Below are 23,337 nucleotides of genomic sequence, written 5' to 3' on the forward strand. Positions count from 1 at the left end.
GAGTACACAATTCGCCTGCCAGGCTGCTGAATGAGGAGGAGCCTATGGGGCCCTTTTGGCTTGTGACGGAGGGTGGAGCCTCCCTCCTTCTCGGCTTCTTTTGGAACATGTGCGTCCCTGACACATCTGCAATGTTCTAATGGGAAAGACACGGAGCCAGCGTGGAGAACTTTTTATAACACAGCTACATTGAGGATAATCAGAAAAAAGGGAACACAATTAATAGCATCTGTAGATACAAAAATGTGTGTGCTGGAGGGAGCAAAGCATCCCCTTACTGTCCAACTGAAGCCTGTCACTGCAGGTCGGGAACAGATGCTTCACTCGCCCCTGACCTTGTAACAAACAGTTCTTGCAAATCATGATGTGCCAGAACAAATGCTTTCCAAAAGCTGCGTGGCACAGTCGCGCAGGCACAGGAGTGACGTGCTGTGATACAGATTAAACTGAACTTGCAAGGAGCAACTAGAACCCTTTTGGGGACTGCTGGAGACCTTGCTGAGCACAGGATTACAGCTGTGCCTTTTGCAGAAACACAGTTACTCAGCCTGCTTCCCCAGCTCCAAACACGTAGCATGCTGTCCCGACTAAGTTAACTTATCTCGCCCCGGAACTATGCTCGGGAACACTATATTTATGCACTTCTGAAAAGTATTCTGAAATTGGCGAGATATTCGCCTGTGAAATTCACACGATGTCGATGGCGTTAACCTTCAAGTTAAGAGAAGGAAACCAATCGCAGGTTTATGAAAAGCCGTGTGCAAAGCTGCCCGAAACCAAGTCTTCCGCACGAAAAGCCTCCACAAGTGGCAACTAAGCTCCCAGCCCCACGTACACCGAACCCCTCGCATGCCCGCTTTATTCTCAAAATAATATTCACTCCTCTCCTCCAAAAGCTATGCCTTAGTATCGGGTGAGCAAGCTAGGAAAGAATGCTCTGGGTTATAAGGTAGGGAAGTAAACAAGGGAAGAAGGATGAATCTAGAGGAATTTGGATAGGAAAGACGGAAGCATCATAGCCGGGAACAATTAAAAAGCTTTTCCTTGAAGCGACGGAAAGCACATTTCCCCCTTCACGTGAAGCGTGTCCAGCGAACTTACCGGCTTCGGCATTGAGCAGGCCTCAGGGGTGATTCTGAGCTCGTCCGGGACCCCCGCCCCCTCCCCACTCCGAGCGCGTCTTCACTCCCGCTTGCCACCTCTGGAATCTCAAAGTGATGGTGAGGCACTCCTCGAACATACTCCCTGGAAGTTACATGATCGGGCGGCTCCGCCGGCACAGCTTACGATCCGGAGGAGAAGAAAGTGAAGACACTGGTTTCAATTAGCTGCTTGTGGCCTGATCCCCCAGTTCCTCGCTAACTGCATAACTTGTAAGAAAGGCAGAAGTCATCAGCTCTAAGCAAATCTCCTATTCACCACAAGGAAAAAAGAGAGTGTTGTACGTGGCAAACAATCCCCGTTTTCACTGACGAAGGCTCCCTGACCTCCCGCTGGCCTCCAGTTCCTTAATTACTGTCTATGGAATTCCAGAGAAAGAAAAAAAAGAACGCGAGAATCTCAGCAAATCCGGGACAAGGACTCACCCTCACGAGTGACTGAACTGAAAAGAGATCTTTTTTGCAGATAGTCTTCCCAACACCCCCTGAAGGGAGTCGTCGCAATTGAAAATAGACACCTTCCAAGGGCTATTTTTGAAATTCCTGAATTAAAACTTATGATTGTGGTTTTCTCCTAAAGCTGTCACTTTCTGTCTCTCTCCCGCTTCGTATTTTTTTTTTTCTTTTCTATTTTAACCACTGGAGTAAATGTAGGTCCCCTTCACTGATGCTTCTAAAACTGTCTTAACCGAATTGTTTCAATGATCACTTCAGAGCAGCTGAGTTCTCTTGGATTCTAAAATGTAAGCACGGGGACTCTGTCACTAGATGGTCATTTAATTTTCTCAGGGCTGTCTAGGGAGCGACATCACATTGTTACTTAAACAGAACACCATCTAAAAAGGCAGGACTGAAAACCCATGTGAAGTTTCCGTGACACAGGTTGTATGTCTGTATTTCCAGGGCTAAATTCATTCAGTGGGGTAAGTCATGTATTCCCATTGTGTAGTCCAAGCTACCCACTCCTAGGTGCCTCTCACTGTGTGGGTCTTTATTTATGTGCTATAAGAGGGCCCCTCTCTTGGTAGGATATCACATAGCAGAGATCCTGGGGTATCCCAGATGGCCAGAGCTCACCCTCTTTTCCTGGGCACCTGTCCTGCTCTCCTTCATCCCTTTGGCATCTCTCACTCCTCATGAAATTCCCTTTCCCTCAATTTTTCTGCCCCCAAAATGTCTCCTCCCATCATTTATCGAATTTCCCATTATTTCTCCCCACAATGGTTCGCCCCACCTTCCCTATACTGTCTGTTTCCCATTTCGCAAAGCCATTCCCTGATGCCCTCTCTGGTTTCGCATCCGCTCCCTTCCACACTGCCATCTGAGGACCCACATGTGCCCCAAGTGGTGGCAGTGCTTTCCCAATGTGGGACTTCAATCACCCGTATTTATCAAATGCTCACGATGCCCAGGCACTCTGCTGGGTATCTGCACACGTGATCTCATTTCACAGACAGTAAACGGCAGAGGAAGATTGTGACACTTCATGGTTCTGCTCCCGCAACACCCTAACTCTACCCGGGCTTCCTTCACCCAAGACTGAGAACCACACTGCGTGCATCATTGGGCTGAGAATTCCTTAAGACTGTCAGTAGAAGTCTCACTTGAATTTCTTTGTTACTTCATGAAAACTAAGAAAACGTGCATGCCCCAAAGACAGTGGGGAAATACTCACAGACTCTGGAGCTAGAATAGCCGGGCATTAATTTCCAAGTCCTCTAGCAAATCACGCTACTCCTATGGGTCTTAGTGTTCCTCCACGTAAACTTCGTCTAATCACATTTGTGTTAAAGTGTTGATGTTTTACAAATTTTGTATATAATTGTGTATAATCGACCACTGGAGCTTGGAGCTTGGTAAGTGATGATTACATCTGCATTCCCTCGATTACTGATGGGAATTCAAACAAGAGAGATTTTCATTCTTGCAAACTGCTGTTTTAGGTGCCATGTAAGTAGCAAAAACACATGAAAGCAAGTGATAATGGCCAACATTTGAGGGTGAGTCTGAACAGGTTGTTTAGATACACAGAAGATTCTGGGCAGGATTTGGAGCCAGAACTCTGGAATCCTGCAGACATAGGCTGAGGTCTCCTTTATGCCACTTGTGAACTCTCATTTATAAAACAGGCAGTGACAAGCCTCTTAGGGTCCTTTGAGAGAATGAAAGGAGACCTTAACTGTGAGGCCTGGAGCCTGGAAGGTCCTGAAACCTCTACAGTGTGAGATCGAGGGAGCTGGGCCTCAAGAGCCGGGCTGTTGTTGTTGTTGTTTTTACATCTTTATTGGAGTATAATTGCTTTACAATGGTGTGTTAGTTCTGCTTTATAACAAAGTGAATCAGTTATACATATGTCCCCATATCTCTTCCGTCTTGCGTCTCCCCCCCCCCACCCTCCCTATCCCACCCCTCTAGGTGGTCACAAAGCACCGAGCTGATCTCCCTGTGCTATGCGGCTGCTTCCCACCAGCTATCTACCTTACGTTTGGTAGTGTATATGTGACCATGCCACTCTCTCGCTTTGCCACAGCTCACCCTTCCCCCTCCCCGTGTCCTCAAGTCAAGAGCCAGGTTTTGTGAGGCGGGTGCAGGGAAGGACCTGCTTGGCCTCCCGGTGGTCTCTCCTCCTGCCCAGCCCCCCTTATTTTTGGCTGCACCAAGCGGCATGCAGGATGTTAGTTCCCCAACCAGAGATCAAACCTGAGCCCCTGCAGTGGAAGCTCAGTCTCGACCACTGGACCGCCAGGGAAGTCCCTTTACCTCCCTTTTTAACTGTCGCTGCTGCCACTCTCAGAGGAGCCAGGTGTTTATGGAGACACTCCATGTAGGGAGCCACATGGGCACCCAACAAGGGCTTCTCTTTCAGAAGACAGGAGACACCACAGGGACAGGGACCATGTCCGCTCCCCTCCTTGTAAGTGGGGTGCCCAGTGCACCAGTGGGCCTGCAGCAAATCATGCACGTAGAATGAAGAAGTTGACACTCTTCAGCCCCACAGCTCCCAGCCCTTGCTGTGTATCTGAGTAAACTGCGGGATATTCAAAAGACTAGCCTGGTCCAGGCCACCCTGCGACGCTTCTTGGTGGAGGGAAGGTGGCAACAGGGCAGATCAACTTCACAAAGGAAGAGCATCGCTGGTCTTGTTCACTGGGTAGTGGACTTGAACTACCCACCACATAGTAAGTACGCAAATTTTCAGAGGACAGATTTGAGCATCTCATTCCCACTCTAAGCAACTATTCATTAGGTCCTCAGAGCAAAGTCCAAGGGCCATATTGTGAAAAGCAGGACTGCGTGCTCAGAGCCCTTACTTCCAGTTTCTGTGCACGTTACGCTCAGCTATGCAGACACTATGTGGAAACAGCCTCTCACAGCACCTGGTTCTCATACTGCGACTCACATCATCTCAGATACCCCATCTCTCACGTGTCTGCACACCTCTGCACTTGAGGATTCCTCTTTGGGGAAGATCTCTGTCCACCCCCATCTACTTCCCTAGCTCCTACTCATCCTTCAAGATTCGGTTCAGGACTTCCTTGGTGGCGCAGTGGTTAAGAATCCGCCTACCAATGCAGGGGACACGGGTTCGAGCCCTGGTCCGGGAAGATCCCACATGCTGCGGAGCAACGAAGCCCATGTGCCGCAACTACTGAGCCCGCGCACCTAGAGCCTGCAACAAAGAGAAGCCACCGCAATGAGAAGCCCGCGCAACGCAACGAAGAGTAGCCCCCCCGCCCCGCAACTAGAGAAAGCCCGCGCGCAGCAACGAAGACCCAATACAGCCAAAAAAAAAAAAGATTCAGTTCGTGTGTCACCTCCTCTGGAAAGCCTTCCTGGCTTTCCTCCTCATCTTCCTTAGGCCAGGTGGCTGTAAAGCAACCTAACAAACGTTCTCTTAGGACTTAGCTCAATACATGATCGCAGTATTACTAGCCCTTCACTGAACTTCAAGAGGCCAAAGAGCACTGTCATTTCCATTCCTCTGTCTGCGTTTCAGTAACATTTATTGTTTATTCCTACTAACACAAGATATATTTTTAATTAGAAATTTTGGAAAATGCAGATACAGAAAAAAAGAGAAAGGAAATACTCATATCTTCCTAATCAGAAAAATTAGTAATATTTTGGTTTATATCTTCATACACACACGCACGCACACACACACAATACACTTTCATGTTACTTTTTTTTAAACAAAAAAAGGATGGCCTTGTGATCTTTAGCTGTTCCACCCCCCGCCCCACAGTTACGATCAAGGTCCCCAAAGCCTCCCTCAAATGAACACAGGTGTAAATAGAAACAAAGTGCCCACTTATAATTGTGACCCTCTAAGCCACACTGCTGCCTCTTAATGTTTCCTTTAGAGAAACCCTGGGGCCCTCAATGTACACTGTTCAAACTGTTTTATAACTTGCTTTTAAAAATTAATATGTTTTGAACATTTCCCCACATCAACACATGTTCAAAAAATAAAATATGACAATACATTAATGATTCAATAGTATTCAGACACAGAAGTACACCATACTTTACTTAAATACTATCCTCAATCATTGGACACGCGCATGTTTCCAACTTTTCAATATTGTAAAATATACTCCGATGAACACTGTGGTAAAATTTCTAATGCATCTAATACATTCTTTCTTTAGAATAAATGATTAGATTGTTGAACTGATGGGTGAAGAATGGGCATATCGTTAAGTCTTTTGACACATATTAATAACAGTGTGCTCAGAAGAAACACTGTATTATTTTAAAATCTCACAAGTAGTACAAAAAGAGCACCTATTTCTTCACACAACTGCCAACACTGAACATTACAATATTCTTTCCCAATGAGACAATTAAAGATCATATCTATATCTGCGATAAATAGATACTTCCTGATTGAAATCAATGGAGGGATGTACTGATTCGAGGCATTAGGAAGAAGCAGGAATAGCAATGTGAGTAAGGTGGCTTCACCTGGACTTACAAAGCTTATAATCTAGAAGTCTGGGGGTAGAGATGCCCCAAGAGAAGTTCAGAAATATGATTAATGTAAGTCAACTGTGATAAATGGGTAAGAGGAACAAAGAGCTACAGGGATTCAGAAGTGGGTGAAATCACCTCTGGCTGGGGAAACTGAGACATGCTTCAGTGAGGGGACGGGCACTTGCCATGGCTTTGGGGGCATTTCCGTGTCCCTATGTGAGCCCAGAAGTCCCATGTTTACATGGCTCCTGCTGACCTTAGATGCCTGCCTATCTGGACGGTCAGAGAAGAGTTCAGCTGCTGCTGCCGCCCTTATAAACAGCATGTGACACCAATCAACAACAGCTTCACGGCCCTCCTCTTCTCCAAGCTTGATTTCATAATCTCTCCAACATGCCTGATCTCCCTCCACTGGTCCAAGAAGTGATGCATTCAAGGTCACTCCCTACCTTGGGGGCAGCTTATTGGCTCCAGCTGGGTACGTTCAAGATCAGCTACCAGGCATCACTGTCCGGCTGTGGCCGGGGCCTTCCGATCACAGCCATCAGGTTAATGTGTGATTCTTTGTGTTTAGAGAAAAATTAGTTTCACTCTTTGAAGAAGTTAGAAGTACTTTAAAAAGTGTTTATGAATGCAGTAACTATATCAACCATGAAACACACTGTGGGTTTTTTTCCCTTATTTCACAAAGGAGTCAGGGGAGGACTCATCTATTTAGTAAGAAATATTTTGCTCATTAGCTGGTGACATCATTGCCCTCTGAAATTAGGAGATTTTTGTCAGCATATGGAAAAAAAGATGAAATTCCATTCTTCTCCCAGAGGTACAGTGTAACACTGAAATAATCTCTCTGGCAGTTTCAAAATTAACTAGTTGTCACCAGATTTGAAGAAGAAGGAGGAGGAGAAGATAATTACATGATACTCATACTTGTAAAAAGTATGTGAGAATTTGAGGTAATGTTACCATCCCCTAGAGGCAAAGGCTTGTCAGCACTTAATTCACTTAAAGAAACTGTTTAAAAAACTAACTACAAAACCAAAGGAACAGCAAAGGGATGCTACATTCCACAAGAAACTCTATTCTTTTTCTTAAAACTCATGAACTCTGAACTGCTTTTAATCACGCCCAAATAATGTTGCTACTTTCCCTATAAGGAACGAGAAAATATAAGACCTCAGGAGTCCTACAGCCACGTCTAGGGAGACTTGAATAACAAGTAAGCACACTCGTCCCAATTCTGCAAGTTTCCACGAAGCAGAGAAAATGCCTTTCCTTCTCCTGAAAGGAGTTGGGGGAGGTGAGAGGTTAAGTGGAGGAAAAAGAACCGACTTCCTTCCCCTTCACTCTGTAAAAATCTTCTTTACAGACTTTACTGCTTGAGATGATGTCACCCTGCCCATAGGTCAGAGAACCCCGCTGGTCATATAAAACAGGTGAATTGAGATAAAAAAGAAGTTAGGGGAAGGTAGTCAACAACTAACTCTACAGGTGCCTCTGTAAAGAGTGCGGGAGTGTTACCCAAAACAAATCTATGGTGTCAGGCACACTGACGACTAAAGCAAAACACCAACCAACCCCCCTCATTCCCAAGTGTATTCGATTCTCACATAGCCCGTGCCATGGAAAAAGGATGATTCAGAACAGGACTGCCAAGTAGGGCAATTACATATGCTTTTGAGGCTCTAGTTTCTGGAGCTGATGGAAGTTTTCATCCCAGAAGCGCTACGTCTCCCAAGAGACTGGGTGGTGTTTGCAAAGTCACATTACTTTTATGGCATGTTAGACTGACTGATTCATGGATCAGGCCCGATGACTTCTTGGACAAGGCCGCCAAACAACCTTGCCTAGGCACATGACGATGGAGGAATACAGAGAACCGATGGAGCCTGCAAGGCAACGGAGGGAAGGTGCGGACACCGAGTTCTTCCCTCCAACCCAAACTGAGGCTACTGATCAGCACGGGCATCTGTTGAAGACGGAGGCAGATGGGCCGAAGGTACCTCCCAGAGTCACGATCTACGTGTGCCTTAACACACTTCTCCTTATGTTTGTAGAATGAATAATAAGCAAATCTACTTCCAAATAGAAGACAGCTTAGCTTGTTTTTGTGTCTCTATAAACACAAAGAATAACACATTAGCCTGATGGCTGTGATCAGAAGGCCCCAATTGATTCACTGGCTTAGAAAATGAATCAATTAGAGCTAGAAAAATTGTTTGTGGTCATCTAACTGGCAAAACAATCAGGTCATCATGACTGCTGAAAACTAAACCACAGCATATCCTTCCCACAACTAACAAAATGAGCAACAGTGTCCTACAAAACACAATTACTGAAAACTGGCAAAAATACTCCACCAAGGGCATCCAAACAAAAGTATATAACCTAATATATTAAACTTTAGAACTCCTTGATCAAGCTAAGAAAAAAATTCCTGAAGACCCACAGAAAAGGAAGCAAACTGTGTGGCCTTCTTTATCTTTTTCGGATCTAAGAGCAGCGGAAATTGCTTCAGGAAAGTAATGAGTGAAAAGATGGAAAGTCAATGGTCAGGCTGATCCTGATTGAAATGAAGCCTCTAGAAATTCACCAGGAGTCGGAGGAATAAATTAAAGACAGCCTGGCTCTGGTGTACCCATTGCCCCACCCTTAAGCAAGCAACGTGAACAGTGACGCAGCACATTTAACAAACTTAGGAGAGAGAAAGCCGAGCCCCGGTATCCCAACGAAGACCACATTCCACCTCAGCTGGGTTTTCCCACCTCCCCAGCTATTACATTAGGCTACAGCAACAGCAAACATGAATGGGTCACAAGACAAAGGAAGGAAAACACTCCACTGTCTGACAGCACGGCAAACAGGTCAAAAAGAAATCCTCATTATATCAGCACAAACAGAAAATGTGACCTGAGTTACCCAAGCATGATCAAAGTGAAAAGAAATGCATGAGAACTACTCAAACAAACTATAACAAGGGGAAAAAAAGAGAGAGAGAGAGAGAGAAAAGGCATGGACAAACACAATGATTCTATCTTTTGATCCCATCTCTCTATCAGAAGAAAATATAACTCAAGGAACAGGAAGCAATTCCTAACAGTTGCTTCTCTCTATAAAATAATTAAAGAAGAACATGAATTCAATTAAATGAGACCTCAAAGACAAGATGAAAAACACGAATGATATAAATTTTAAAACTGCAATCATATATGGAAGCAACGTAAATGTCCATTGACAGAGGAACAGTTAAAGAAGATGTGGCGCATATATATATATGTGCACACTGTGGAATACTACTCAGCCATAAAAAAGAATGAAATAATGCCATTTGCAGCAACATGGATGGACCTAGAAATTATCATATTAAGTGAAGTAAGTCAGACAGAAAAAGACAAATATCATATGATATCACTTATATGTAGAATCTTAAAAAATGATACAAATGAACTTATTTACAAAACAGAAACGAATCACAGACACAGAAAACAAACTTATTGTTACCAAAGAGGAAAGGGGTGGGGGTGATAAATCAGGAGTTTGGGATTAACAGATACACACTACTAGGTATAAAACAGATAACCAACAAGGACCTACTGTATAGCACAGGGATCTATATTCAATACCTTATAATAAGCTATAAGGGAAAAGAATCTGAAAATGTGTGTGTGTGTGTGTAACTGAATTACTTTGCTGTACACCTGAAACTAACTGAAAATAACTTTATAAATCAACTATACTTCATTTAAAAACAAAAAACAAAACAAATTGCAGTCATAAGGAACCAAACCACCTATTACAGAGCCAATTTATAAATAAGAATGAGCAAAGAAAAGAAGCAATACCGTATTAGTCAAAATATTGATACTGAGAAAAACTTTATTATTTAAATCCATTTTCTCGTACGACCCAAGTGTGAAGATTCACCCACCTATTCACGTAAGCCATTGGCCTTGCTGCTCCGTCTACCTAACAGGTTTCTCTTCCTCCTCCTGGGGAACCCTTGCTCAGTTTCAGTCACCTTCACTGGCCTTTCCACACTCTCCTCACTGGGGCTTCATGGACTTTCTGTGCGTATTTCACACACTCGGTAGAAATATTCCAATTAAGGCCCCAACCATGCTATCCACTTGTCTGTCTCTTCTTCTCAAATATAAACTCCTGTGTGTAGGGACTGACATATAGTCGGTACTCAGTAATGTCTGCACAATGAATGAGTAAAAGAATGTTCATTCTTTCACCTACACTCTGGCTCAAAAGCACAGTGCAAGAAGTGTCCTTGTAGGAACTAATTATGCAACGTTATTAGAATTATACTAGTAATAGTACAACCAACCAGGGATGAGAGAGGGTGTGATACAAAGAGGGAAACGAAAAGGGACAGAGCAGAGAATAAAGGGATATTTCTACAGAAATTATTCTGTGAATAATTAGAATTTGAATTAGAATTTGGTTGTGTTTAAATAGTGCTTTCTAGGGCTTCCCTGGTGGCGCAGTGGTTGAGAGTCCGCCTGCCGATGCAGGGGACACGGGTTCGTGCCCCGGTCTGGGAAGATCCCACATGCCGCAGAGCGGCTGGGCCCGTGAGCCATAGCCTCTGAGCCTGCGCGTCCAGAGCCTGTGCTCCGCAACGGGAGAGGCCACAACAGTGAGAGGCCCGCGTACAGAAAAAAAAAAAAAAAAATTGCTTTCTAGATGAATGTCCTTGATGACTGGGTATAGTTCTGAGTTCTGATATAGTGACTTACAGTTCACATGGACTCTGAACAAGTGAAGGGCAGTCCATGACTTCAGTAAGTTGCCTTAGGCTGGAAGCGGCCCTCAGTCTGGATCTGACCCATGAACCATGATAGGACCTGGGTCTCTCTCCAACCCATCCATTATATAAGATTTGGTACCAGGGCAAATGACTTAATGAGGAATTAACATGTGATGAATCACTATCATTAAACAAGTAATGGAAATCCTCTCTTAACTTACCCCAAGCTCCCTAAGGTTCATCCCAAAAGTGAAGTAAGAAACTGGCATTGCAAATCTAAATGCCAATCCTTAACCCATATTATATTACAAATATCTGTATTTACATATGATCAGCTAGCTAGGGTACGTGTCGTAGATCCTGTTTGGTATTTACGTATTAGGTTGGACAAATGAGATTGCTATTTTTAAGGTCAAAAGCTAATATTTCCAGTTCACGTGGTTCGACCTAATAAAAGAAACAACAGGGAAGTCCCTGGCAGTCCAGTGGTTAGGACTCCACACTCTCTCTGCCGAGGGCCCAGGTTCATTCCCTGGTCAGGGAACTAAGATCTCGCAAGCCACACAGTGCGACCAAAAAAATTTAAAAAATAAAGAAAGAAAGATGAAGCTGAGGGTGACAGTAAAATCTTAAAAAAAAAAAAAAAAGAAAAAGAAAAGAAAGAACAGGGGCTTCCCTGGTGGCGCTGTGGTTGGGAGTCCGCCTGCCGATGCAGGGGACATGGGTTTGTGCTCCGGTCCGGGAGGATCCTGCATGCCGTGGAGCGGCTGGGCCCGTGAGCCATGGCCACTGGGCCTGCGCGTCCGGAGCCTGTGCTCCGCAGCGGGAGAGGCCACAGCAGTGAGAGGACCGCTTACACAAAAAAACAAAATAGAACAAAAAAAACCCGAAAGAACAGACCAGAATGTGCCCGAAAACTAACTTAAATTTAAAAATGATAACAATAGGTTACATAACCCTCAGATTATATTGTATCTGGGTATTCCGTCGTTATTTACTTTTGTTCACGTGGCCCTTGATGTGTTGAGGAGGGTGTGCAGGCAGCATCCTCAACTCCCTGTGACCATACAAACCAGTGAAGATAGACGTGTACTGATACCTGGCTGGTTTGCCAGGTGCAAAGAGCCAAATTTCCAACTATTTCTGGGCCTGCTGTAAGAGTACCCCCCAACGTAACAGGCATGGAAGCGCACACCCACATGCTCAATGAGACGGCCTCATTGTCACTATATAGCCCTAGATAATTTCAATACAATTAGTGTTTATTTTTCCCAAACAGTAATCCCAAGGCCACATATGTTAACTGAAATCATACCAGACCCATTCCTAAGCCCACAGACACTTACACGTTCTGAAACAGAAAATAAACTTATGTGTTTGGTAAAAACATAACCAATTAAACACACGCTATTTACATTAAGCTTGTTCTGACAACTCCAGTCTGTCTGCCGTAATACGCAAAAGCAGAAGCGCTGCTGCCACGTTAATGGCATGTACAAAAATAAAACTTTTGACGGGAACTCCAGTATTTTAAGAATGACAGTTAATGGCGAGGTAGAAGATCGTCACATAAAGCAATAGAGGCTGGCGTTCATTGGGTATTTACTTGGTGCCACTTAATCCTTGCAACACCCGTGTGAGGTAGATACACTCGGCCCAAGGTGTTTTTTTTTTTTTGTGGTACGCGGGCCTCTCACTGTTGCGGCCTCTCCCGTTGTGCAGCACAGGCTCCGGACGCGCAGGCTCAGCGGCCATGGCTCACGGGCCCAGCTGCTAAGCAGCATGTGGGATCTTCCCAGACCGGGGCACGAACCCGTGTCCCCTGCATCGGCAGGCGGCCTCTCAACCACTGCGCCACCAGGGAAGCCCTCAGCCCAAGTTTTGAGGCACAAAGAGATGAAACAACTTGCCCTCAGATGCGGAGCTAATAGGTGGCAGAGCTGGGATCTGGACCCAAAGTCTGACTCACATCTGTGAGCTTAAACCAGCCCCCTCACCGGGCAAACGCCTGGCTTTCCCGAGGCCAGAGCCTCCTTCCTGTCTAACTTTGTTTAAAGATGACGATCTCAAGGGACTCACAGCAAATACACGCCTCAAACTTTGGCCCTTCTCCCAGGGACAAGGCTGGGGAGAGAGGGTGGTGTGGAATAAATGACAAGAAGTCATCTAAGCAGTGGTTCTTGGTCAGCTTATATCCAGTGAGAGCAAAAGTCATCTTTCTCACAAGACTTTGTGACACGTTATTTCAATGGACTGATTTTGTCTCTAGTCTCTCCATAAGCTACAGGTCTAAAGAATCATTACGGGGCTTCCCTGGTGGTGCAGTGGTTGAGAATCTGCCTGCCAATGCAGGGGACACGGGTTCGAGTCCTGGTCTGGGAAGATCCCACATGCCTCGGAGCAACTAGGTCCGTGAGCTACAACTACTGAGCCTGCGCGTCTGGAGCCTGTGCTCCGCAACAAGAGAGGCCGCGACAGTGAGAGGCCCGCGCATGTCGATGAAGAGTGGCCCCCGCTTGCCGCAACTAGAGAAAGCCCTCGCACAGAAACGAAGACCCAACACAGCCAAAAATAAATAAATAAATTTATAAAAAAAGAATCATTACGTCTACTCTTCTAAAGAGAATTTTAATATCTCTATTTTACTATCATTTTCATTTCAAAATTACATTTGTTAAAATTAAGAGGAATATTGCTTCCTGTTCCCACCCAGCCAAATAAAAAAGGAATTTGTAGAAGGTGTCTATGAAACTCTGAATAATCATCTCAAGGCTTCAAGTACACATTAAAAGACCTGAATCAATAAGAGTTATCTTTGCCATAGTTATATTTAGAAAGATTTAGAAAAGTGTTCCTTTTTTGACACAGTGTAACATAGCATGGCATGAACATGCTAGCCCAAGCAAAGAGGGTAAAAAAGCTCTCTGGCAAATTACCACTAGGCCATACTTCTGTTCTTTCTCTTGGTCAAATTAGAAGTCAAATGAGTTGGGCTTCCCTGGTGGCGCAGTGGTTGAGAGTCCGCCTGCCAATGCAGGGGATACGGGTTCGAGCCCTGGTCTGGGAAGATCCCACATACCTCAGAGCAACTGGGCCCGTGAGCCACAACTACTGAGCCTGCGCATCTGGAGCCTGTGCTCCGCAACAGGAGAAGCCGCGACAGTGAGAGCCCCGTGCACCGCGATGAAGAGTGGCCCCCGCTTGCCGCAACTAGAGAAAGCCCTCACACAGAAACGAAGACCCAACGCAGCCAAATAAATAAATAAATAAATAAATTTTTAAAAAAAGAAGTCAAATGAGTTGAGTAAAGCTCTTCCTCTGTTCAAGAAATAGAGTCAAAGCACACATCCAACCATGCTGTATTTAAGCCTAGCTAGTATAAGAATTAAAGCTACAACAAGCAGAACCATTTTCTAGCCACAAATCAAAACGTACCTTGCCAGTGAGAACCCTTTTCAGCTGAAACCTGTATGTTGTTAGGAAAAAAAATCCTTTAGGAAGAGAGATTCAAAGAAAACTTATCAACAAGATTAAAAGCAAACAGTAACTTACATTCAGTAATGTAAGTTATTTTTATGCTTGGAATCTATTCTCTCTTATATTTCCTTATAAAACCAATAATATAAGAGCAGAAAGACAGTAGAAAGAAGGCCAACTGTTTACATAAAGATACCTTTACTGGACTTATAATGTCAACTTTAATACTAAGGTCTATGTGAATCTTCTCATAGTTTATGCATCCAATAAATATTTACTCAAAGTCAGCAAAAATATGAAAACCTTATTTTAAAAAAATCGCTGGTACTATCTATAGGTAGAAGACAATTCTGTAAATTCATCATGTATTGTCATTAAAAAAATGACAATGTTGTTTGGGAATCAGATTTCCCCAAACAACAAAGCTAATAATATTGGTTTCTATCTTCCTTTAACCTTTGCAATATAAAAATAAAACTTCTGATAAATTTTAACTTATAGGCATTGTCTAGAAGTTCACCCTAGTAAAAGAAACCTATTCAAAATGAGAATTATTTTCACTTTATTAATTATATTTAAGAATAGCCAAGTTTTAAAAGATCTGGTTCAACCCAGAGTCCTGGACCCTAAAAAGAGCACCTTGCATTTACAGACGTCTCTTGGATAAGCAGAAGCATCGTTCTGCCCCCGAAAGGAACACCCCGTAAGCATGAGCTCTGTTCTCTGACCACATTCTGTATTAAATGATTAAATTGTCCACCTTTTCTTTGGCCGTAATAGAAATTAGGCCATTCGCCCCAAGAACCACTAAAAAAAGTAACTCTGTGGAATGCTCTCTGGGCCTTCAGCACACTATCTTTTAGAAAGTTCTAGATTAGACTAAGGCTATAGCAACCTATTCTTCCAAAATAACAGACCTGAATCTTCTGGCTGGAAGACAATGGCTGTAATTGAGGTAGGTGAAATGACTCTGAAAAGCCTCAGTAAAAACCATCTGCTGGTGAGGGCCAAGTTTATGGTTTATAATTTTAGAAAGCCCCCAAAAGATTTAACAGTCTTGCATCATGCCAACAATATGGGGATATTTTAGTTGCAACCTTGAAAGTCCTCAATCAGGGAAACACTTAAAATAGTATTTTGTAAAAAGTGGAAGAAATGACCACCTGATGTTGTATGTTTGTTACCCCAAATCTGGACACAGTTCAACCACCTGGCTCCCCAGGTTAGTGGCAAAGCTATATTCAGAATTGGAATGAAAGGTTATGCAGAGATGCACATACAGATGTAAGGTATTATTATAACACCACAGTGATAACATAGCACTCTTTGCACAAATATTTCCCAACTCTAAATTTCCCCAAATGTAAAAGTGATCAATTATGAAACGATGACTTGATTTACAAAATAATTCACTTCACAAAACATTTCACCATAGTTGCTTCACCCTGGTAAGGAGCTCCAGATACAGAAACATAATTCCAACTTTTTCTGGAACACAGTTTGTATGAAGTGAAACAATTGAACGCGACCAAACTGGATGTCTGCAATGGACTCTAAGAACTCTGGTGCTTTACTGTCCTTGTTGTTGCTTTACTATTTCTTTATATATTATATATTTAAAAAAATAATTTGAATAGCATCATAATCAAATAATTTACAATTTGACATTTTTCGGAAAGAGAGTTCAATACAAGTATTTCAGGTACAGATCACCAACTCTTACCTACCACTTTTGTAAAAACAAAAACTATGATTTACTAAAATGCACGCCTTGAGTAAAAAAACTTTAAACCCCAGTAAGACAGAGAGCACAATTTCTTTAAACATTTTCTTAATCAGAAGGTAAACTGAACCTCAATGCACAAAGCTGAAAGCTTAAAATGAGAACCCTTACAACCTTTCCCCTGCAGGAGGCGAAGGAAAACAAAAGTTACTAAAATAAAATGAAAAATATTAAAATAAACGTTCAGATGTTTAACAAGGAATCCAGTTAAGTACTCAACCAGAAATTCTTTTTAAAAACTCTAACACTCACAACAGAAAAACGGCAGAGAACAGATTCCCCTCTGGCAAAGAGAAAGCTATATTTCACTTCCCCTGGTAACTATCTTTAGTACTTTATACTCTTGGAAACTGAGAATGTGAATATGGATTTATTGTGAAGCAACATGCAATTATCGAATGCCAGTTCTGGGGGTGGGGGAAGCCTATGAATCAATGCAAATGAAACCCTAAAGCACGACAGCCATCAATATAGGCATTGAGGTCCGGTGACAAAGGCCTTATGATCTCTGCAACTTCCATGGCCTGGGCATTCCCCACTATGGCCAGTGGGCTATTTGCATCTCAGTATAGAAAAGAATCGATAGAAAGCTGAAAAGCCCTGGCCCTCGCACAAAAGATAATCAAAGCACCGAACCCAAGGCAGCTGGAGTAGGACACAGTGGGAATTATCTGAAATTAATTACCCTGCTAGTAGGCAAATGGAGCATCAGTGAGAAGGAATATTTTGGATGGAGTTTCTTGCTGAGTCTCCAGGAAAACATGGGACAGACTAAAGTCAGGGTGAGAAGGGCAAGTGTCACGTACGTCGGGATCCCAATCAAGTACAAGTGAACTTCGGTGCCAACGGTTCATTAGCATGAAGTAACGAACAGCGTGACTGAACATGGGTGTGGGGTGTTTGCACAAAGGCAGCGAGCAAACTACAGAGTAAACAGCCTTTCTTCAGAAAACTCCACTGCTGACTAGACTGTCTTCACCTACATCGTTCAGCAAAAAGACAAGTCATTCTAGAGCCTCTGGGAAATTGTGCCGGAAGTGGAAGGAGCACATCGTACCCCCGGCCCTCCCTCCAACTAGGAAAGGCTGAGTTTATTTTTGAGCCGTCTATGAAGAAACAGTTTGTAAGGAGTTAATCATGTAATCATGTACGTGAATCTGTGTGAGCACGTGTGAGGCTAATTTTAACCTCTGCACTGCAGGGTAAACTCCACTGGGGCAGGGCCTCTCTCTCTCCTTCACCTCTGTAAACTGGATACCTAGCGTGAAGCCTAGCACATAGCAAGCGCTCTGCAGAGGCTCCACAGATGCCTCCTAAATGAACGAAGAAAGGCTCAAGAGAACGAATGCCCAACTTTTAAGAAGTACCCATTTCATTCTGTCAGCTGATATCAAGGTGATGGTTGTGATTTACCCTCTGAAAGGGGTTCAACAAACCAATACTTAGTACAATACTTTCTTAGCAGCTTGTTCAAAATGCCTACAGTACTCTATTTATAGTAACTTTTTCCTAAATGAGATGAGCCTCTCTCCTTACCATCTAAGTAATGTGAGGTTCTACTACAGGCCTGTTTCTCTGAATGGATAGTCTTGTAACCTCTCCCTTGACTCAGATGCTATTAATCAGGACAGTATCCAGTGAGACGGACACTAGAAGACCCACTATGGACAAGTGAGGCTATGTGTTCTCCCCCGAGCTGGGTTTGAATCACATCAGTCCTGAGTTACGATATTTATTCTTCATGATTCTTTCGATTCATGATTTACATTTATATTATGTTAGAACTAGGGGATAAGAGACCCCAAAAGGCACAGTGAAAACCATGGACATGGTTCCTTTGATTACCTCATGGTCCCAGGACATGCTGCTGGCTAGCATATGACACATTTATTATTATAAATGGTAACGTCTCAGTCCCCTCCACACAAAAGCAAACCAAGCAGAGCTTTCAAATTAATAATCCTTTGGGTTTTTTGTTTATTTGTTTGTTTATTTTAGCTGCAATGGAATCTGCTGTTTGATTCAGGAAATCAGGGACAAGGAGGGAGTGGGAGGTTTATGTTTACTAATGATATGCCATCATTTGTTACTTAGATGCAAAGAAGTGTAAAGACTAAGTCTATAGTCTCAAGACATAAAACATGCTCTTAAAGCAGCCCGGAAGGATGACCATTCAAATGCAAGTTTGTTGACTGAATATTTCTCAAGCAGGCTACACGAGCTGAACACTGAGTTAGGCACTCACTGGAGACAAAGATAATACAGCTGCCTTTCTTGCTCAAGGAGCTCACAATTTCCATGCAGGTTGAAATATATACAATTAATTCTGATACTCCAGGATAACTGTTAGGTTTCATGTAGCAAGCTAGTTTAACAAAGCACAGAACAGGAAGCTATAAAAATACACTTGAGGATGCTAAAGTTTCAGAGGAGGTGGCAGTTGGACTTCACCTTGAAAGATGCATAGATTTTTACCTGGAAAAATTTGCAGTAAGACATTTTAGGTAGAGGAAATGCAGAAATTAAAGCAGAGAGTGTGAAATTACAAGGTATGATCAGTAAGGCATTCAGGGTCCAGTGCAGATGGAGTGGAGACCTACTGGAGCAAGGGGTGACAGATGCGAGTAGAGAAATTGATTAAGGCCAGATCACAGAGGGTCTTGAGTGTGCCAAGAAGTTTGGAAGTTATCTTGTAAAACTGGAAAACCATCAGGCTTTTCTGAAACACACGAATGTAAGAAGAGAGGTATGTTTTGGAAAGATGACTGGCTGTATGGAACACTGACAAGAGGAAACAAGAGTCTAAGGAAATGGAGGTAGAGTTGCTTCCAGACTTTAAGGAAGAGAGGACCTAACAAACAAAACAACTGCACAGTAGCTACAAACTACTCAAATAAACAAAATCTTGAAAACGAAAAAAAAAAAAAAAATTGAATAATAGATGAAAAAGGTTAACTCCCTCCATCCTCACTCCATGCAGTTTGATGATAGCACCATGAAATGTCTATCTGAAATTCTGGAATTCTAATTCCTATGATCTTGGTGGAACTCCTGAGAAGCAATGTTTTGGTCACATTAAAATAGCATGAATAATACAAGGCATCAAAACTGGAAAAGAAGAAGAAAAATTGCCTCTATTCACAGGTGACATGGTCTTATATGTAGAAAACGCTAAAGATTTTACACCCACACCCCAAACACACACATCTGTTAGAGATAATAAAGAAATTCAGCAAAGTTGCAGGATACAAAGTCAACACAGGAAAATCAGTTCCATCTTTATATACTGACAATAAAAAATTCAAAAAGGAAATTAAGTAAACAATTTCATTTTCTAATAGCATCAAAAAGAATAAAATACTTAAAATTAAACTTAACCAAGGAGACAAGACTTGTACACTGAAAACTACAAAACAATGCTGAAAGAAATTCAAGAAGACATAAATAAATGGAAGAATAGCTGTGTTCACAGATCGGAAGACTTCATGTTAAGATGACAATACTACCCAAATCAATCTACAGGTCCAATAAAATCCCTATCAAAATCTCATGGCACTTTTCACAGAAATAGAAAAACCCACCCTAAAATTCAAATGGAATCTCAAGGGACCTTAATAGCTAAAACAATCTGAAAAAGAAGAACCAAGTTGGAGGGCTCACACCTCCCAATTTCAAACCTTACTATAAAGCTATCTTAATCAAAACAGTATGATGCCTGCAAAGGAAAGACATATAAACCAAAGAAATAAAATAAGAGAGCCCAGAAATAAACCCTCACATATATGGTCAATTAATTTTCAAAAAGGGTGCTAAGACCATTCAATGGGGGAAAGGACAGTCTTTTCAACAAGTGGTTCTGGGAAAACAAGGTATCCACCCACAAAAGAATGAGGTTGGACCCATATGTTATATTATATACAAACATTAACTTAAAATGGGTGACAGATCTAGACTTAAAAGCTAAAGCTATAAACTCTTAAAAGAAAATATAGGAGAAAATCTTCACGACAATGGATATGGCAATGATTTCTTAGTTATGACACCAAAAATGAATGTAAATTGGACTTCAAAATTAAAAACTTTCCTGCCTCAAAGGACGCTATCAAGAGAGTAAAAAGGCAACTCATAGAATGGGAGAAAATATTTACAAGTCATGTACCTGATACAGGATTAATATCCAGACTCTATAAAGAACTCCTACAACTCAACAACCAGCAGCAAAACAAAAAACCCAATTCAACAATGGGCAAATAACTTGGATAAACACTTCTCTGAGGCATGTATAAAAATGGCCAAGCACATAAAAAGATGCTAAACATCATTAGACACTAGAGAAATCAAATCTAAACCACAATGATATCATTTTATACCCATTAGGATGACATATCAAAAATGGGAAAATCACAAGTGTCGGTGAGGAAGCAGAGAAACTGGAACTTTCACGCAGCTGTCAGGAATGTAAAATGGTACAGCCACCGTGGAAAACCGTATAGCAGCTCCTCAAAAAGTTAAACATAGAATTACCGTATAATCCAGAAATTCTACTCCTACGTATATACGGAAAGGATATGACAGCAAGGATTCAAACAGACACTTGTATACCAATGTTCATAACAGCAATATTCACAATAGCCAAAAGAGAGAAACACCCGAGTATCTAACAACAGATGAATAATTAAACAAAATGTGGTATATACGTGCAGTGGAATATTGTTCATCCACAAAAAGGAATGAAGTTCTAGTATAGCTGTTATGGGGACGAGTCTTGAAAACATGGTGCTAAGGGAAATAAACCAGACACAGAAGGAAAAATATTGTATGATTTTACTTATATAAAGTACCTGGACTAGTCAAATTCATAGAGACAGGAAGCAAACTGTGGTTGCCAGGAGTTGGGGAAGGTGAGGAGAGAATGGAGAGTTATTGTTTAATGGTTATGGAATATCTGTTTCAGATGATGGAGAAGTTCAGCAAGTGGGTTGTGAAGATGGTTGTACAGCAAAGTGTATGTACTTAATGCCACTGAATTGAACACTTAAAATGCTTATAATGGTAAAATTTAAGTTGTGTCTACTTTACTTCTATTTAAAAAAAAAAAAACAAAACAGCATGAATAGCGCTGTCCCAGCTACCAAGTAAAGAAAAGAGTAACACGTCAGAAGAGACACCTCTTTCCGGATCCAGGTGGGAGCTGGTGCCTGCAAAAAGAAGTCTAAAGGCTCAAATTGTGTAGGCTGTCCCTTTTTAGTAGGAGCGGTTAAGATGCTCAAAGAGACAGCAAACTTACATTGCAGTTTGATGAGCCCTCGAATGGTGGGTAAGAACCGTCTGGCCAGTCAGCAGGGTCCAAGGCAGCTGACTGCCGGTGCTGGGCCTCATACTCCTTGAGCTGCAACAAGAGGAAATGGAAGATTGAAATGGAAATGATGGCCAAGGCTGCCTACCAAGCAGCAGAATGAATCCTTTGGGCACCTTCTTCGCACCACTGTCGGTGACTAAGTGCCAGCCAAAGACAAGGGTCACCCAAATGAAAGGAGAAACACGTCCCCCCCCCCCCCCCGCAGGTTTTCATCTAAATCAAACCAAGAGACACAACAGACTCTTTGTGTTCTGTGTTCCAAAAAGAACCTTGATTTTCCTTCTCCAACATCAAAACACCTTTCTCAGTTCAATTATAAGTTCAATAACAGAAACTGTCTGTAGCTTGACCTTTGGGTTACCTCTCTTTGTGGAAGACAAAATATGTAGACTAAGGACACTTTAGTAAAACAGAGGTGGAAGCCCGGAACTGACTTAACAATCGCTTGCTTGTTTTGCTTAGACTGCCTCGTGTTACCAGTTCAATGTTATCACCTAACAAGTGTTATGGGATTTATTGGGGATCCTACGGATGAGAGGAAAATAGCAGATACCTAGAATATGTTCAGAGACATTTAAAGTTTGGGCTTAAAAACTAGGTTTCTACTTTTTGAAAAACACAGAAGGACAAAATGAAATATTATAGAAAATCAACAAATTTAACCTAGCAGAATTAGATGAAAGATCTTTCCGAATGGCCAATGTGAGAACTTCCAGGTGTGTTTTCATAAAATACGTAAAAATTTAACTCTGTGTGTAATACAAATAAGTTGTCCCAGCATTAAAATTCTGTGATAAAACAGTTTTTTAGATATGAAGTTAAGACATCGATCAAATCATGTTCCATGAATCAAGACACCAAAAAGCAGATACAATCTGACCTGACAGCCCAGGAGATGGTGCCAGGACTGTCCTTTTCCACTGGAGCCGTGTGGACGTGGCAATGCCAGTCCTCTAGGAAAAAGCAACTTTCCAAAGCATTAGTTCTACTATGAAGTTCTTTTCTGTGCATACTTGTGACAGGAAATGGACGAGGGGGAGGCAGACAGTATTGATTAACAGGTAAGGGCTCCCAAATAGCTGGAAGCCCTTGGGCAAATTACTTAACCTCTCTGTGCCTCAGTTCCTTCACCTGGAAAACGGGATGACAATAAACTATATCACAGGACTATTACCAGAATAAAGTAAGATAATGCAGCAGAGCTCTTAGTATACTATACCCATGCAACAGACTTTTTATGACGGTATTATTATCACCCTTGTGGTTTCAGATAAAAGAGAGCCCAAAGTTCACATCAACTCCAGGTATTTGAACTTTTGCTATGCAGGTGCTTAATATTATTTTAATCTTTCTAGTATATTAGGGGGATTAATATTGTTCTAATCTCTCTAATACATTTAAGTGACATATTAGAATGCTCTTCCTTTCCAGATATATTGGTTTCTGAAGTGCATTATTCTTCCTGTATGATCGAAATAGCTGCCTCTGAAAAAGGGTGTTATCATTTGTTTTCTCAGGGTCTCTGCTCTACTTTCTAAATAAATAAAATCTTCATCTTTAGGAAAACAAAACAAATTCCTCACTAGTTAATCATAAACAGACTTAATATTTTTCTTTTGTTATCCGTCCATTTCCATCATTGACGTTGGTGCCTAAGAGTATACGTGTTTCTTCTTCTTTTTAAAAAAAAATTCATTTATTTATTTATTGGCTGCACAGCTTGTGGGATCTTAGTTCCCCGACCAGGGATTGAACCCGGGCCCTCAGCAGGGAGAGCGCGGGGTCCTAACCACTGGACTGCCAGGGAATTCCCCATGTGCTTCTT

At 42.3% G+C, this 23,337-nt stretch overlaps 1 protein-coding gene across 4 annotated transcripts in view; it reads right to left on the reverse strand.

Moving 5' to 3' along the window:
- Window positions 1-23,337, reverse strand: part of SASH1 (SAM and SH3 domain containing 1) — a 185,967-nt gene that overhangs the window by 39,711 nt on the left and 122,919 nt on the right. For 2 of the 4 annotated variants that reach the window (XM_060029820.1, XM_060029819.1), the window contains exon 8: window positions 21,441-21,542. In XM_060029820.1, the coding sequence (XP_059885803.1) occupies window positions 21,441-21,542 (102 nt within the window). Of the gene's footprint in view, window positions 1-1,101; window positions 1,154-21,440; window positions 21,543-23,337 lie in introns of those variants that run through there. The other 2 variants (XM_060029821.1, XM_060029822.1) reach the window with 1 other exon arrangement.

Source organism: Delphinus delphis, chromosome 14, assembly GCF_949987515.2.
Source record: "Delphinus delphis chromosome 14, mDelDel1.2, whole genome shotgun sequence".
NCBI classification, from domain to species: domain Eukaryota; kingdom Metazoa; phylum Chordata; class Mammalia; order Artiodactyla; family Delphinidae; genus Delphinus; species Delphinus delphis.